The sequence below is a fragment of the Macaca thibetana genome, chromosome X (assembly GCF_024542745.1).
Source record: "Macaca thibetana thibetana isolate TM-01 chromosome X, ASM2454274v1, whole genome shotgun sequence".
Taxonomy (NCBI): Eukaryota; Metazoa; Chordata; class Mammalia; order Primates; family Cercopithecidae; genus Macaca; species Macaca thibetana.
This window is the reverse complement of record NC_065598.1, coordinates 150,073,881-150,088,052: the sequence shown is the minus strand read 5'-3', so window position 1 is coordinate 150,088,052 and position 14,172 is coordinate 150,073,881. Positions and strand designations below refer to the sequence as shown.

General features: G+C 44.5%; 2 protein-coding genes across 2 annotated transcripts in view; both read left to right on the top strand.

Moving 5' to 3' along the window:
- Nucleotides 1-14,172, top strand: part of CMC4 (C-X9-C motif containing 4) — a 540,756-nt gene that overhangs the window by 201,531 nt on the left and 325,053 nt on the right. The window lies entirely within an intron of this gene.
- On the top strand, nucleotides 12,956-13,652 carry LOC126945511 (histone H2A-Bbd type 2/3-like). The gene has a single exon (XM_050775523.1). The coding sequence runs from the start codon at nucleotides 13,129-13,131 to the stop codon at nucleotides 13,474-13,476; it is 348 nt and encodes a 115-aa protein (XP_050631480.1). The 5' UTR covers nucleotides 12,956-13,128; the 3' UTR covers nucleotides 13,477-13,652.

The following is a 14,172-nucleotide window of genomic DNA, read 5'->3' as shown; positions in this document are numbered from 1 at the left end:
CGATTGAGAGTATGCTGAGGCAAGTAGTAGGAGGTGCAGTTGCGAAGCAGGAATAGGATGAGATGCAAAAAATATCACTGAAGCTACATTACAAAATGCAACCAGGCTGAACAAATGGATTGCGTAAAGAACACCAGACTGTGAAATGAGAAACCCGATTCTGTTTTAGGCCCAGCTCTGAAACAAACTTGCTCTTGATATGGTATGTAGTGACTCAATTAACGTCTCTGAACATTGGTTTCTTCATCCATCAAGTGGTAGCAGGAACACCTTTCCTGCCTATGTCATGGGGTTCTTGTGAGGAGCATATGAGTCAGTGTACACGAAAACACCTTAAAAAACAAAACAAAACAAAACAAAACAAAAACAAAACAAACAAACAAAAAACCTCTTTAAAGTACTGGTGCACACACGTAAAGGCTTATTACTGAGGAGATGCTTGTGCTGGGAACACAACCCTAACCCTAACCCTAACCCTAACCAGGGGAGCAAATGTACTGAAATCTCCTCCTAAAGGGATCTAACAACTTTCCAAAAGTAGTTGTTAGGTAACATGGGGAGCGAATCAACTCCTGTTAATTTGGAATATCTATATGTCAAATTTACATACAATAAAAATAGATTTGTACTATCCTGGTAGCCTACCGATGATAGTAAAACAGGAATTATACACACAAAAACACGCAAATGTCCAATTGTTCTTCCTTCACTCAACCAACATTCATTGACCGCTCTGCTGTGTACTGAGGGCAGGCACAGTGGAGGCCAGACAAATAGAATTTCTGCCCTCAAGATCTCCTTGTACCATGGGAGACAGATGTATTAACAGCCAATGTTAACACCAGGTAAGCACAAGGAGTCTGTGAGAGCTCAGAACAAGGGTGCCTAAACCAGTCTTTTGCAGCTGCAGTTGTATTGATATGAAGTAGTACCATTGCCCCGATTTTAAAGATGAGGAAACTGAGAGTTAGAGAGCAAGTGACAGAGCCAGGACTCTAACCCAGCTGTTTTAATTCTGAATCCCGGGATTTTTCTGCCTTGCCACAGCTGCCTCTCTTGCTTTGTAAATACTTTAGGCCTAATGCATATGGCAAAAGATAAGTTGTCTTGTGTGTCCCTGCCCATCCTAGACTGCCTGCTCCTTTCCAGAGACAAACAGGAATTTGGGGGTTAGAGCACCTCCATGTGTCTAAAATGTTATATTTCAGATATAAGTAATAATAATAATAATTAATACATAATAATAAAAGTCCTCACCCTATCTATAAGTTCCTTTTGAAAGTTTCTCAAGAGTCCAGGAGTGTGTGTGCACACACGCATGTACGTGTGGGTGTATATGTGTGTACGTGTACGTGCACGCATGCAAGTGGGTGCGTGTGCATAGGCGTTTGGAGTAGGGAAGGTTGGGAAGCACTCGCTCCTGCATTTTCAACAAACCTAGATAGACAGAAAAATGGAAAATGAGCCCAAACAAAAAGGAACCTGCAGAAGAAGGCAGGTGAAAATAACCAATGGGAGAAAAGAGTTCTCAGGAGACACCAGGAAAGTGGCGTCTTCTGGCCACATCTACTGCTTCACTGGCAGTTCCATTAAAATATGTATATATAGGGAAAGTGGTTTCCTCCATCATGTTCTTCTTCTGGGAATTTTGTGGAAATTTCCTGATGTTGTGTGAGTCATAAAAGGAAAAAGAAATAATTTCCATTCCTGGAAATATTGCAGGTTACATAACCCGAAATCCCTCCTTGCTACACAACACCTAAAATAGCTGGGCAACTAGTGGTCTGTGGTTGCCAAAAATGACATCCTGTGAACATCCAGGAGCCTCAAGCAATCCCAACACTACGGCAACTGAAAAAAACGAAGGGATTGCACTAAGTAGCTCGTAAGATCCCTTTCATCCATTTCTTTGCACCATATCATTCTTTAGTTCTTGTATTCACTCATTCACTGGAACATTTACTGAGCACTGATTCTATATCAGGTATTGGCTGTGTTGTGTTTTGATGAACACAAGTTGAAAGGCACAGTCCCTGTATTCAAATAGCTCACCACGTTGTGCAGTGGCTCTTGACCGGAGCTGCACATCAGAATCACTTGAGAAGGTTTGCAACAATGCATATGCCTGCCTTCCTTGCTGCCCTCAAGACTCTAACTTCATCCTGGAGGGAAACAAATAGCCTGGATTCTTTCTGTGTTGATTTCTGAAACCCAGAGCCTGAAGGGAATTCAAAGTGTTAGACAGCATTCTATAGAAATACGGAAGGGAAAGGATTTCCTCTGGACAGGATAGTTCCTCAAGCTCGGGGGAAGGTACAGAAGAGGCGAGACCTCTGTCATTTCCAAGAGGAGTGGGAACCTGGGCCCTGCTGCCCAACAGCAATGCCAAGGAGAGACGTGGATTGATTTGAGAGGCATTTTGAAGGTAGAGTCCACTGAACTTGGTGTCCGATTAATTGCGAGAGAGGGGTTGAGGGAGAGGAAGGTGACAAGATGACTCCCAGGTTACTGGTTTGGTCAACTGGGCACACCTTATTCACACAGGGCATATATTAGAAGAGGAGAGAGCTTGGAGAGAAGATGTTTTCAGTCTTGGATATATTTGAGTTTGAGGTACACGTGGAACAGAACATCCAGGCAGGGAAGTCCAAGAGGCAACTGGATACTCTTATCTGAAGTTTAGCAGAGTGTTCAATCTTATATATCATTTTAAAGTGACTGCATCACTCCCAACCCTCTTAAAAATGTTCTGAGTAAAGCATAATACCAACTTTATACATTTCCTTTCAAAGAGTACACAAAAATCAGTTCTTTGTGCCTCAGGGAAGAGCCACACCCAGTTACCTATATAATCATGTTTTGAGTACCACCTTGTGACTCTTCCACAGCCTTCAGTACCTGCTTTTAAATGGTCACATATAATAAATGCACTAAAAGCAGCCATGTCTCACCACCATTTGCTTAGGGAAGGATTCCCATCAGCAATGGATCTTCATATTTTTCCACTTCTGAGCCTAGGGAAGAAAAATCCATGAAGGTAACCAGCTCATAAAGTGGCTCTTCTTCCCCAAATTTCTTGTGACATGTGGCTTTGAGCGATTAGGGCTCTTTCAACTCCTAGGCCCTTCCTCACTTGTCTTAAGCTGTCATTGAGTGTCTAGCACCCCAAAGCACCAATCTTTCTTTGAGGCTACATATTCATGAAAAGTCTTCCCCACCATCACATTCCTCTTCCAGAAAATTTGTGGGAGCTTCTTAGTGCTCTGGGAGTTTTAAAGGGGAAATTAATTTCCATTTCTGAAAACAGGGCACACTAGATAACCTGAAAACCCTCCTGTTACAAAGCACCTTTTAAAAGGCAGGATAAAATTTAATAAATATTCCTTTGAATGCACATATGATGAACTTACGGTGGAAATTGACCCTCAGGTGTCAAAAAACAAAGAGGAACCTAAAGAGCAGCTCAACGGGCATTTGAATTTATGTTAGGCTGGTAGGGGAATGGATTCGATAACCACCAGGGAGAGGAGAAAAGCCTTGGTGCCTCACAAGGGCTACACAGTCAATGAAAGGATGGACTAGGAAAAAAAAGTCTTCCCACCACCATGGTGAGATGACAAGAGAGTTTGTTTCTTCATGGGTTCTGGTGGGAGAAAATAAAATGCTTCCCCTGGTCATTTGTAACTCTAAGGCTATTGTCATGTAGGGCTAGGGTTGGAATTAATACCTCTTATTTAGGTCTTGAAAACTCCAAGCTTACAAATTAACATCAAAAAGATAACAGCCAGAGATACACCCCCAGTCAAACCTCACTGAAGTCACAGAGATGAAGTCATCTGAACAAATCCCTGAACTCACGAACAAAATTATAAAACACCTGAGGGAAAAAAAAGTTGCCTGTGATTGAGTATCAGCAAACACAATGATGAGCAGGATTAGACTACCAAAAACTTCAGAAAATAGAGCCAACCGAGAGTATAAAATAAGCTTGTGTAAGATACTTAGAAATAATAAGTAATCCAAACATATGAGAAAGATCAAGATTCTATGGAAAAAGAAGAGGCCGGTTTCTTTCTTTAAAGAACCAAGTAGAACTTCCAAAAATGAAATACATTATTTCCAGTGACAGCAAAAGCTCAGAGGATGGGTTTAAAAGCAGATTCATCTGCTTTAGTGAACTGGAAGATAGAAGCAAGGAAATTGTTCAGAAGGCAGCAAGAAAAGATAGCAAATGTATAAACGGTTAAGAGATACAGAGAAATGATGCAAAGGTCCAAAAAACCTCTAATAGGAATGACAGAATCAGAGAATAAAGAGAATAGGGGTAAACTGATAATCAAAAGGATACTGGCTGGAAATTTTCAGATTTGAAAACAGACATAGTTCCTCATATTCTAAAAGCACGAGCCACAGCAAGAAACAATAAAACTGAATCACAGGGAAACCGTGCAGGTCAACAAAGAAAAGGGGAAAGATCTTAAAATCAACTAGAAAGAAAAGTGACAGTGCTATCAAAGGGATAGTAAACTGACAGCAGACTTTTCACCAGCTGCAATAAAAATGGAATCATATCACTAATGCATTCGGGGAATGGGGGGAAATGTCATACCCAACTAAACTACAGTTCAAGAATGAGTGAAGTAAAGATATTCTTTTTGATATATTTTTAAATATTTATTTATTTATTTATTTATTGAGACAAGGTCTCACTCTGTCGACCAGGTTGGGGTACAGTGGTGCGATCTCCTGGGCTCAAGGGATCCTCCCGCCTCAGCCTCCCTAGTAGCTAGGACTACAGGTGTGCACTTCCATGCCTGGCTAATTTTTTTTTCCCCCCTGAGTAGCTGGGACTACAGGTGAGCACCACCACTCCCAGCTATTTATTTATTTATTTATTTATTTATTTATTTATTTATTTATTATTTTTGTAGAGACAAAGTCTCAGTATGTTGCCCAGGCTGGTCTCGAACTCCTGAGCTCACGTGATCTTCCCGCCTCGGTCTCCCAAAATGCTGGGATTATAGGTGTGAGCCACCGCACCCAGCCAGTAAAGGTATTCTTCAACAAAGGTTGAGAGGGCTGACCACTCACAAACCCTCACTGAAAGAATGACTTAAAGATGTTCTTCCATTAAAAGGAAATTGAACGAAAAGAACAAAGCAAGATGCAACAGAGGAACGGTAAACAAAGAAACTAGTAACCATGGCTATGAGTCAAAAAAAAAAAAAAAAAAATAGACTGCATGAAAACCATATAACTGACCAAATTATAACTAAATACTGGACAGCATTGACTTGTAAGACAAGGTCCTTGTATTGTCTGTGGTGAAATTGGAGACGATTAAGATTTGATAAAATGAAGTGTTTGCGATTAAAAATAAAAAGACCTTGAAAATTTCATATCCCTTAGTGTGGATTCAGATCCATTAGAAAGCTTACATTTATCTAAAACTAACTCCAAGTCAGCCAGAATATATCCCAGGAATAAAAAAATAACCCTCCAAAACCAGAGATTTTGTAACTGAATTCCGGTCCAGGCCATTCATCACCTGAAGGCCAAAAACTCAAAGAGAGGAGCTTTGATGAAAGGAAAGTTAGCTTTATTTGAGAAGTCAGCAACCCGGAGGAGTCAGTGAACTAGAGTTCAGTGATCACCTCTCTGAGTTGTGCCTCTGGATTAGGGGTTTTTTTCAGGGAAAGTAGGGGAAATAATGATCAAAACATTCTTCTAAAACATATTCAGTCTCAGGTGGGCAGTTAATCACTGCTTTCTTGGTCAATGTTTTGTGACCTTCTACAGGCACCGTCAGCCTATTCTTACCAGGCTGGTCAGCCCCTTCCCAGAGTTGCTGGTTGGCGTGTTTTCTTTTATCTCTGTTGAAGGTCCTGTTTTCCTGAGGCTATTTTTAGTGAATAATCTACAAACTCAAGCAAAGCAATAATCATATTCAAGCACGCAAGCTTTTATCTAACTTGGAGTCAGTACTGTTACAATTTATTTGTAAAAGATGGTAGAGTGAAGAAAGATAAAAGAATCTCCCTTCCCCTCTCGTACTAAATAAAAAATAAATAAATAAATAAATAATGGTAAAAAGCAGAATGAGAAGAAGAGAAGAATAAGGAGGAGAAGCAGGAGAAGGAAGGAGAGAGGGAGGAAAGTGGCTTCCCAGGAATGTGTGTGTGTGTGTGTATACACACACACACACACACACTAGTGGGGAGGATGGCTGGTTTAGCACACTTCTGATTCTGTCCCCACCCCCTGGAAGCAATACTGAGGAAAAACAATGTGAGCCAGTTAGATCCTGAGAATGGGATGTAAGGCTCTCTGACTTGAGGAGAAATGGACTGAGAGAATAAGCAGAAAAAAAATTAGGTAAATACCTTTGTGAATAGAAGCCCTCAATTGCCACTCCTAGATTTCACCAGCGGTAGGAAGGCTCCCAATTATTTCCATTTTCCAAGACACTGTGCTGAGTTGGGCAAACAAAACAAAACCCTCAGAGTAAGACACACCCTTGCATGGATGGAGTGGAGCATGATAGACGATATTTAGCAAGATCTTAGAAAAAAAGGTAGATTGAAATCAACATCCCGCCTGCCCTCAAATTAGCACCCTCAGAATGTTAGAGCAAATAGAAAGTCTGACAGTTTTCCATAATTGAAATAAAAATAAATGGTTTAGCAATGATGCTAACAATCTACAGGGATAGAGAGGGAGAGGGAAAAGGAGAGAGAGAGGGAGGGAGGGAGGAAGGAAGGAAAAAAGAAGGAAGAAAGGAGGGAAAAAGAGAAGAGGGGAGGAGGGAAGGAAGAAAAAGAAGAAAAGAAATAAGGAAAGAGAGAGAATGAGAGAGAGAGAGAAAGAAAGAAAGAAAGAAAGAAAGAAAGAAAGAAAGAAAGAAAGAAAGAAAGAAAGAAAGAAAGAAAGAAAGAAAGAAAGAAAGAAAGAAAGAAAGAAAGAAAGAAAGAAGAGTAGGAAAGAAATCATCATAGTATACAAAAGACAGATAACCATCACAGACTGGAAGAATGCATAAAACAAGGAACAGATGCAACTAACCCTAGACTTCTCTAAGCCATGTAAAATACGATTTCAACTTAACAAAGTTTCAAAGACCAGATGATTGGTAACCAAATTTGATTTTTTTTTAAAAAAAGGAGATTACTGAGCTCAGAAAAGAAACCGAGAACCCAAAGAACCACATGGTGGATCAAAGAAGTAAATTAGGAAGAGCAAGATGCAGAAGAGATATGCATACAAATCAAAACAAGCGCATGGAGGAAGAATTTTAGGTGGTCACGCTAATGCTTATCCAACATTACGATAATTTACATGCCTTAAGTAAAGAGCCTAATAAATGGAATAGAAAAATATCCACAGATGCCGTATGTGAAAAGTTTCCAGAAATAAAGGAAGAATTGAACCTGCTCCTCAAAAGGACAAAGTCTCTACCAGGAAAAATTGATGCAGGACAATCAATATTGAGATATATTCTAGTTGTGTTATGGTACTTCAAAATCAAAGAATTTTTTTCTGCACCTAAGCGTGCGCGCGCGCACACACACACACACACACACACACACACAATCAGTTACTTACAAGGGAACAAATTTGTTCCACTTAAATATAAAAGTAAAATGTAACATCTCCAGAATGTTTCTGCTCCTGGGCGAGATGAAGCATGCACACTCTACTGAATGCAGCTATAAAATGTGGACACAGTGCATGGGCCAGCTATTTGAAGACTCTGAAAAGTATATGGAAGGAGGCAGACTGGGGAAAGACTACATACAACTTGAAGCACCACTGAAAGAGCAGTGAATTTGACATTTTCCCCCTTTAGTATCCTTGGCTCAATGTAGCCTGCAAGTTAGAAGTAGACAGTGGTGTGAACAGAGAGAGCTCTGGTTCTGACTTGAGAAGAGGGAAAAGGGAATACCAACCCTCAGCGATAGTTAAGGGGATCCCCGGTTTTTCTTTCTTCTTTTCTTCGTACTTTCATGTTCTAGCCCACAGGTAATCCTGTGGCAGCAGTGGTGGTGTCAGAGGTAGAGACAGTGACAGTGGCAGCCGCCAGGGCCTTCAGGTGATTAAAACTCTGAAGGAAAGTAACCTTCCTCCCTGATTGTAGGTCCCAAGAGGGTGCCCATGCCTTCTTTTTTCTCTCTTTGGTCTTCCTGCTGAATGACACCAGAGGAAGGCAAAGGCACAGGAAGTGTGTGGCAGAGAAGAGTACCTAAAGCAATAGCAACAGCTTTCTGGCTAGAAGGTTAAAAAGGGGAAGCTGAGGGAACCAGAAAGTGCTGGGGAGATTGCAGGGAGGGAGGAAGTGCTTGGGAAAGTAAACCCATGAAGCTGTGTATGAACTTCTGGGCTTACCCCCAAGCTGTGTATGTACAGATGTGATCCTATACAACATACAAAGGACTTCGAGAACTGTACTGAGTAAGGGATATAGACTTCGCCAGCTCCAAGACTGCTGATCATGCTTAACAGAACCAAATACCATTGGAAAGGCTTTGAAGTGGAACTAACATTAAAACCCCCAGTCAGAACATGTGGCCTGAGCCTAAGTGACTGGGGGAAAAAATGAGTGGAAACTTGGGGATCTGTGGGAATATGACAAAAGAGCTAACTTTTGTGTCATCGTAGTGCCAGAAGGAAAGGAGGAAGGGGGTGGGACTGAAAAAGTATTCAAATAAATAATGGCTGGAAGATTCTAAATATGGCAAAAGACACACACCTATACATTTAAGAAGCTGAGTGAACCCCAAACAGAATAATCTTAGAGGAACTTACACTAAGAAGCATCCCAGTCAAACTTCTGAAAACTAAAGACCTAGGAAAAATGTCTCAAAAGCAGAGAGAGAGAGAGAGAAAGGAAACCTCACCTATATGGCAAAAGCAAGTAGAATGGCAATATATTTCTCATTAGAAACCATGGAGGCCAGAGGAAGCGGCATAACACTTCTCAGTGGCGAAACAAAAGAACTGCAACCCTGTCTACAAAGTGAAATTACCTTCAGGAATGCAGGGGAAATCAAGACATTCGCAGACGAAGGAAAAGTAAGTGAGATTGTTGCCATCAGACCTACCCTTACCTCTACGCTTGGAGAAGGTTTCTACGCAAGATTCCATTAGGCATGTAAAATGCCTTGGCTGGGCATGGCCTGCTCACCAGTTCTCTCTAATGTGGACATTTATCATGCTGCCCAGTATTGGGAAGATATGTCTTGGAATTTCTCACGAGCTCCTAGTACAAGTCTGGTCTAGTTTCTGCCTCCAACCCCTCCATTGAAATTGCTCTTGCCAAGGCCCCCAGCAACACTTGCATTGCTTAATTCAGTGAACAGGTTTTAATGCTTATCATTTTGGAACTCAGCAAGTGTTTCTGAGTTTGTCACTTCTTGTTCAGTTCCTCTGGCTTCCTTCTGAACCTTTGCTCTCATCTCTTTCTGGCTTGATTATCTTTCAGCATGCCCCCCCCCTCCACCCACCCCACACCAACTTTATCTGTGGAGACACTCCTCTAGTCTTCTTCCAATGATGTTCCTCTTTTGCTTGCCCCTTAAAAGAAGTTGTCCTTGGTCCCCTTATATATTCTATGTGCTCTCTCTGAATGGTCTCAACTACATTCATGGCTTCAAGAACTACCCTGATGAGTCGCAAATCTATATTTTCAGTATTAACTTCACTCCTGAACTCCTAAGCCAAATATCCTTCATCTCCATATGGATATCCCACAAGCATTTGAAATTTCACATGCTCAAGACTGAACTCATCTTCCTACCCATACGCAGACCTCCTCCTTCATCCCATTTGTCCAGGAATGACTCCAAAGTCTGTAGTCAGCTCACTCTACCCCTGTGGAGTCATACTAGAGCTTTTTCACTTCCCCATCGCCATGCCCCTTCCCTGCCAACCAATGCCCCACTTTTCCAATTGGCTAACTTGTACTCATTCTTCAAGCTTCATATTGGACACCATTTCTCCAGGAACATTTCCCCAATCCCAAAAGTCTGTGTAAATTACTCCTCTTATGTGTTCCTACAGCAATTTCTTAGTCCATCAGTGTTGCTATAAAGAAATACCTGAGGGGCTGGGTAATTTATAAAGAAAAGAGGTTTATCTGGCTCATGATTCTGCAGGCTGTATAGGAAACATGGTGCTGGCATCTGCTTGGTTTCTGGTGAGGGTCTCAGGCTGCTTCCACTCGTGGCAGAAGGTGAAGGGGAGCCGACAAGTGCAGAGATCACATGGTGAGAGAGGAATCAAGGTTGCGGGGGGAGGGGGAGGTGCTACACTCTTTTTAACAACCAGCTCTTGTGGGAATGAATCAAGTGAGAATTCACTCATTACTGTGAGGCTGGCACCAAGCCATTCATGAAGGATCCACCCCGTGACCCAAACACCTTCCATTAGACCGCACCTTCCAACACTGGTTTCAAATTTCCACATGAGATTTGGAGGGGTCAAACAAACCAAACTATAACCAGCACCTTGAACTTCCCCTCTCATAGCACTTATCACAGTATAGTGTTATAATTATACACTGGTTCCTTGTCTGTATGTTCCACCAGACTGCATGCAGGGATCTGATCTATATTTCTCGTTGGTGTTGTCTCAATGCTTAACACAGTATGCCTGGCACTACCCTTTAATATTTTTTGAAGAATGAGACAATGAATTATCATGTCTCCAGCTAGGTTCGCCAGTATGAGTAATATGTAGTGAGTGCCTACTGTGTGCCATTTTACTACCTAAACTTTGCATGGACTCTGTCCCCTAATCTTATCTACCAATGCCATTGTCTTAGTTGAGATATCTGTCATTTCTAGACTGGTATAATACAGCAGCTTTCTAATTCCAATCTCAGTCCTCTCTGTTCTATTCTCCACACACAATCCTCTCTGTTCAATTCTCCATGCAGCTTCCAGAGTGATCCTTCTAGAGGCAAATCAGACCATGTCACTCCCAAGCTGAAAGACCACAGTGGGTTCAGTGTAGCCTACAGGGTATTCTAAACCCTGAGCATGGTATAATAGAGCCTCCATGTCTTGGCTCCTGCCTACCTCTTTCCCAGCCACATCAACCACTACTACTCCACTGGCATCCTACTCTCCAGCCTTAATGAATTGGTTGCAACTCCCCTCCTCCCACCAGTGCCTTGGCTTCTCATCATGCTACAGACTCTTTAACACACGCACTGTCCTCCAAGAAGCTTGCCAGATCCACTCCTATTCTTTCAACGAAATGTTTATTGACCACTCTTTATACACTATGACCAAACAGGATTTATCCCACAAATGTAAGGTTGGTTCAACATGTGAAAATCGGTTTATATAATACACCATATTAATGGTTGGTTCAACATGTGAAAATCAACTTATATAATACACCGTATTAACAGAATGCATGGTGGAGCGGCGGGGGGCGCGGGGTGGGGGAGACTCATGGTCATCTTAATCATGTACAAAAAGGATCATCTGACAAAACGCAATACCCTTTCATGAAAGTACATTCAACAAACCAGGAATAGAAAGAAACTTCTTCAACCTGGTAGAGGGCATCCATGAAAAACCCAGAGATAATATCATACTTAATGGTGAAAGACTGGTTGACTTCCCCCTAAGATCAGGAATGAGAAAAGGATGTCTTCTCTTGCCACTTCTAATTCAACATCGTACTCAAAGTTCTAGTCTGGGCAATTAGTCGAGAAAAAGAAATAAAAGGCATCCAGATTGGAAAGGAACAAGTAAAACCATCTCTATTCATACGTGCGTAGATGGCATGTTCTTATATAGAGGACACTAAAGAGTCCATCAAAAGGAAAAAAAAGAAAAACCCGAGATGGTTTGGCTCTGCGTCCCCACCCAAATCTCATGTCGAATTGTAATCCCCACCTGTTGAAGGAGGGGCCTGGTGGGAGGTGACAGAATCACGGGGGCGGACTTCCCCCTTGCCATTCTTGTGATAGAGTTCTCACAAGATCTGATCGTTTGAAAATGTGCAGCCCTTCCCCCTTCGCGCACGTTCTCTCTCTCTTCCTCCTGCTCCAATATGTGAAGAAGGTGCTTGCTTCCCCTTCGCCTTCCGCCATGATTGCACGTTTCCTGAGGCCTGCCCAGAAGCAGAAGCCTGTACAGCCTGCAGAACCATGAGGCAATTCAACCTCTTTTCTTTATGAATTACTCATTCTCAGGCAGTTCTTTATAGCAGTGTAGAAACGGACTAATACGCCAACCCTATCTGAGTATGCTCAGCAAAGCTGCAGTACCCAAGATCAATCTGCAACAATCAGTGGTATTTCCATACTCTAGCAGTGAATAACATGGATGAACCCTGATGAAACCATTATGCTAAGTGAAAGCAGCCAGACACACAAGGCCTCACATTTGGTCGTACGATTCCATCTATAGGAAATCTCCAAAACAGGCTAACCTCTACCGACAGAAAGCAGATTGACAAGTGGTTGCCAGGGACTATCGGGAACGTGCGTATGGGCGGGGGGAGAGGGCTGTGTGTGGCGGGGTGTGGGGGTTGGTAGTGGCGGTGTGGAAGGAGGCGTGTGGCAAGTGACTGCTTATAGGTGCAGGGGTTTCAGTTTCTTTTGAGGGTGTTGAAAATGTTTTGGAACTAGGTGGTTGTGACGGATGTGCAACATTGTGAAGGCGTGGTACCCACTCTCCCCTCGCCCACCCCTCTGTCTTTCCCACAATGTTCCCATCCAGTAGAAAGGGAGAGTCCCCACTGGCAGAGAGAGGGTCACGAGCGGGATTCCCCTCCCCAAACCATGGCCCTCCAGTCACTTCTAGGCCCAGGCCTGCTCCCTCGAGGCCAATGGGAAAGCGCTCAGGTCACCTGATGGACGTGGACGTGTCCCTTGTGAGGCCGTCACCGCGTGCGTGCGTGCCCGTCACCGCGTGCGTGCCCCTCACCGCGTGCGTGCCCCTCACCGCGTGCGTGCCCCTCACCGGACGTGCGTGCCCATTGGTTTCGGCTCCCCAGCCAATGAGGGGCTGGGCCCTGGTCGCTAGGATACACAGTACTGGACGCGGTAACTGTCATCTTGAGAGCCATCTTGTCTAGCTAGGGCAAGCCGAGATAGCACACTCAACGCCCAGCATGTCGGAGAGGAGGAGCCATCGCCGGTCCTCCAGGGCTGGTGGCCGGGGGCGGACCCGCTCTCGCACCGTCCGAGCGGAGCTTTCGTTTTCGGTGAGCCAGGTGGAGCGCGGTCTACGGGAGGGCCACTACGCTCAGCGCCTGAGTCCCACGGCGCCGGTCTACCTCGCTGCGGTTATCGAGTACCTGACGGCCAAGGTCCTGGAGCTGGCGGGCAACGAGGCCCAGAACAACGGAGAGAGGAACATCACTCCACTGCTGCTGGACATGGCGGTTCACAACAACAGGCTGCTGAGCACCCTTTTTGACACAACCACCATCTCTCAAGTGGCTCCCGGCGGCGACTAGCTTCTGACGCCCGGCCCCTGGGACCTGGCAGGTCCACTCGTCCACCCACCCAGCCCCAAACTCCCCGGCCTCAAATCCCCCCGCCCGAACCCCCGGCCTTAAATCAACCCCCACCACCCGGGCCCCAAAGTCTTGGGTCTTCATTAATTCTGTCAATAAAATGTTTAAAGGAACCCACCTGCCTGCTTCAGTCACTTTGCCTTGGGGTGGGGGGGGCGTGGGCGGTGAGATCGGTGGGGGGGGTGGGTGGTGACATGGGGTGGGGGGCTGGGCGGTGACATGGGGTGTGTTGGGGGCGTGGGCGGTGAGTGGGGTGGGGGGTTGTGAGACCTCCACAGCTGGAGGGATGGAGAGGTGGTGGGGGTCGGGGGTTGGGTGGGAGTCGGGGATGGCACAGAGGAGCGGTCCCTCCCGGTGACAGTGCAGGGGACTGGCCCTGGGTGGGAAGGGGACACCCCCGCTGGTTCTGAGCAAGTCAGGGCCTGCCCGGGAAAGTCCTCAGCATGATGGCGTTCGTTGGGGCGGGTGGGCCTCAAGACCATGACTGCAGCGTTGCGACAGGATGGACTCCTAAAGGCAACCGGGCTGGGGACGGAGAGGTGGACCCGGCGCTTGGCAAGGGGCCCTGGACAGGAAGATGGAGGAGTGAGCGGTGGGGGGAAAACAGTCGAGAAATGCACGGACACGGAATTAGGG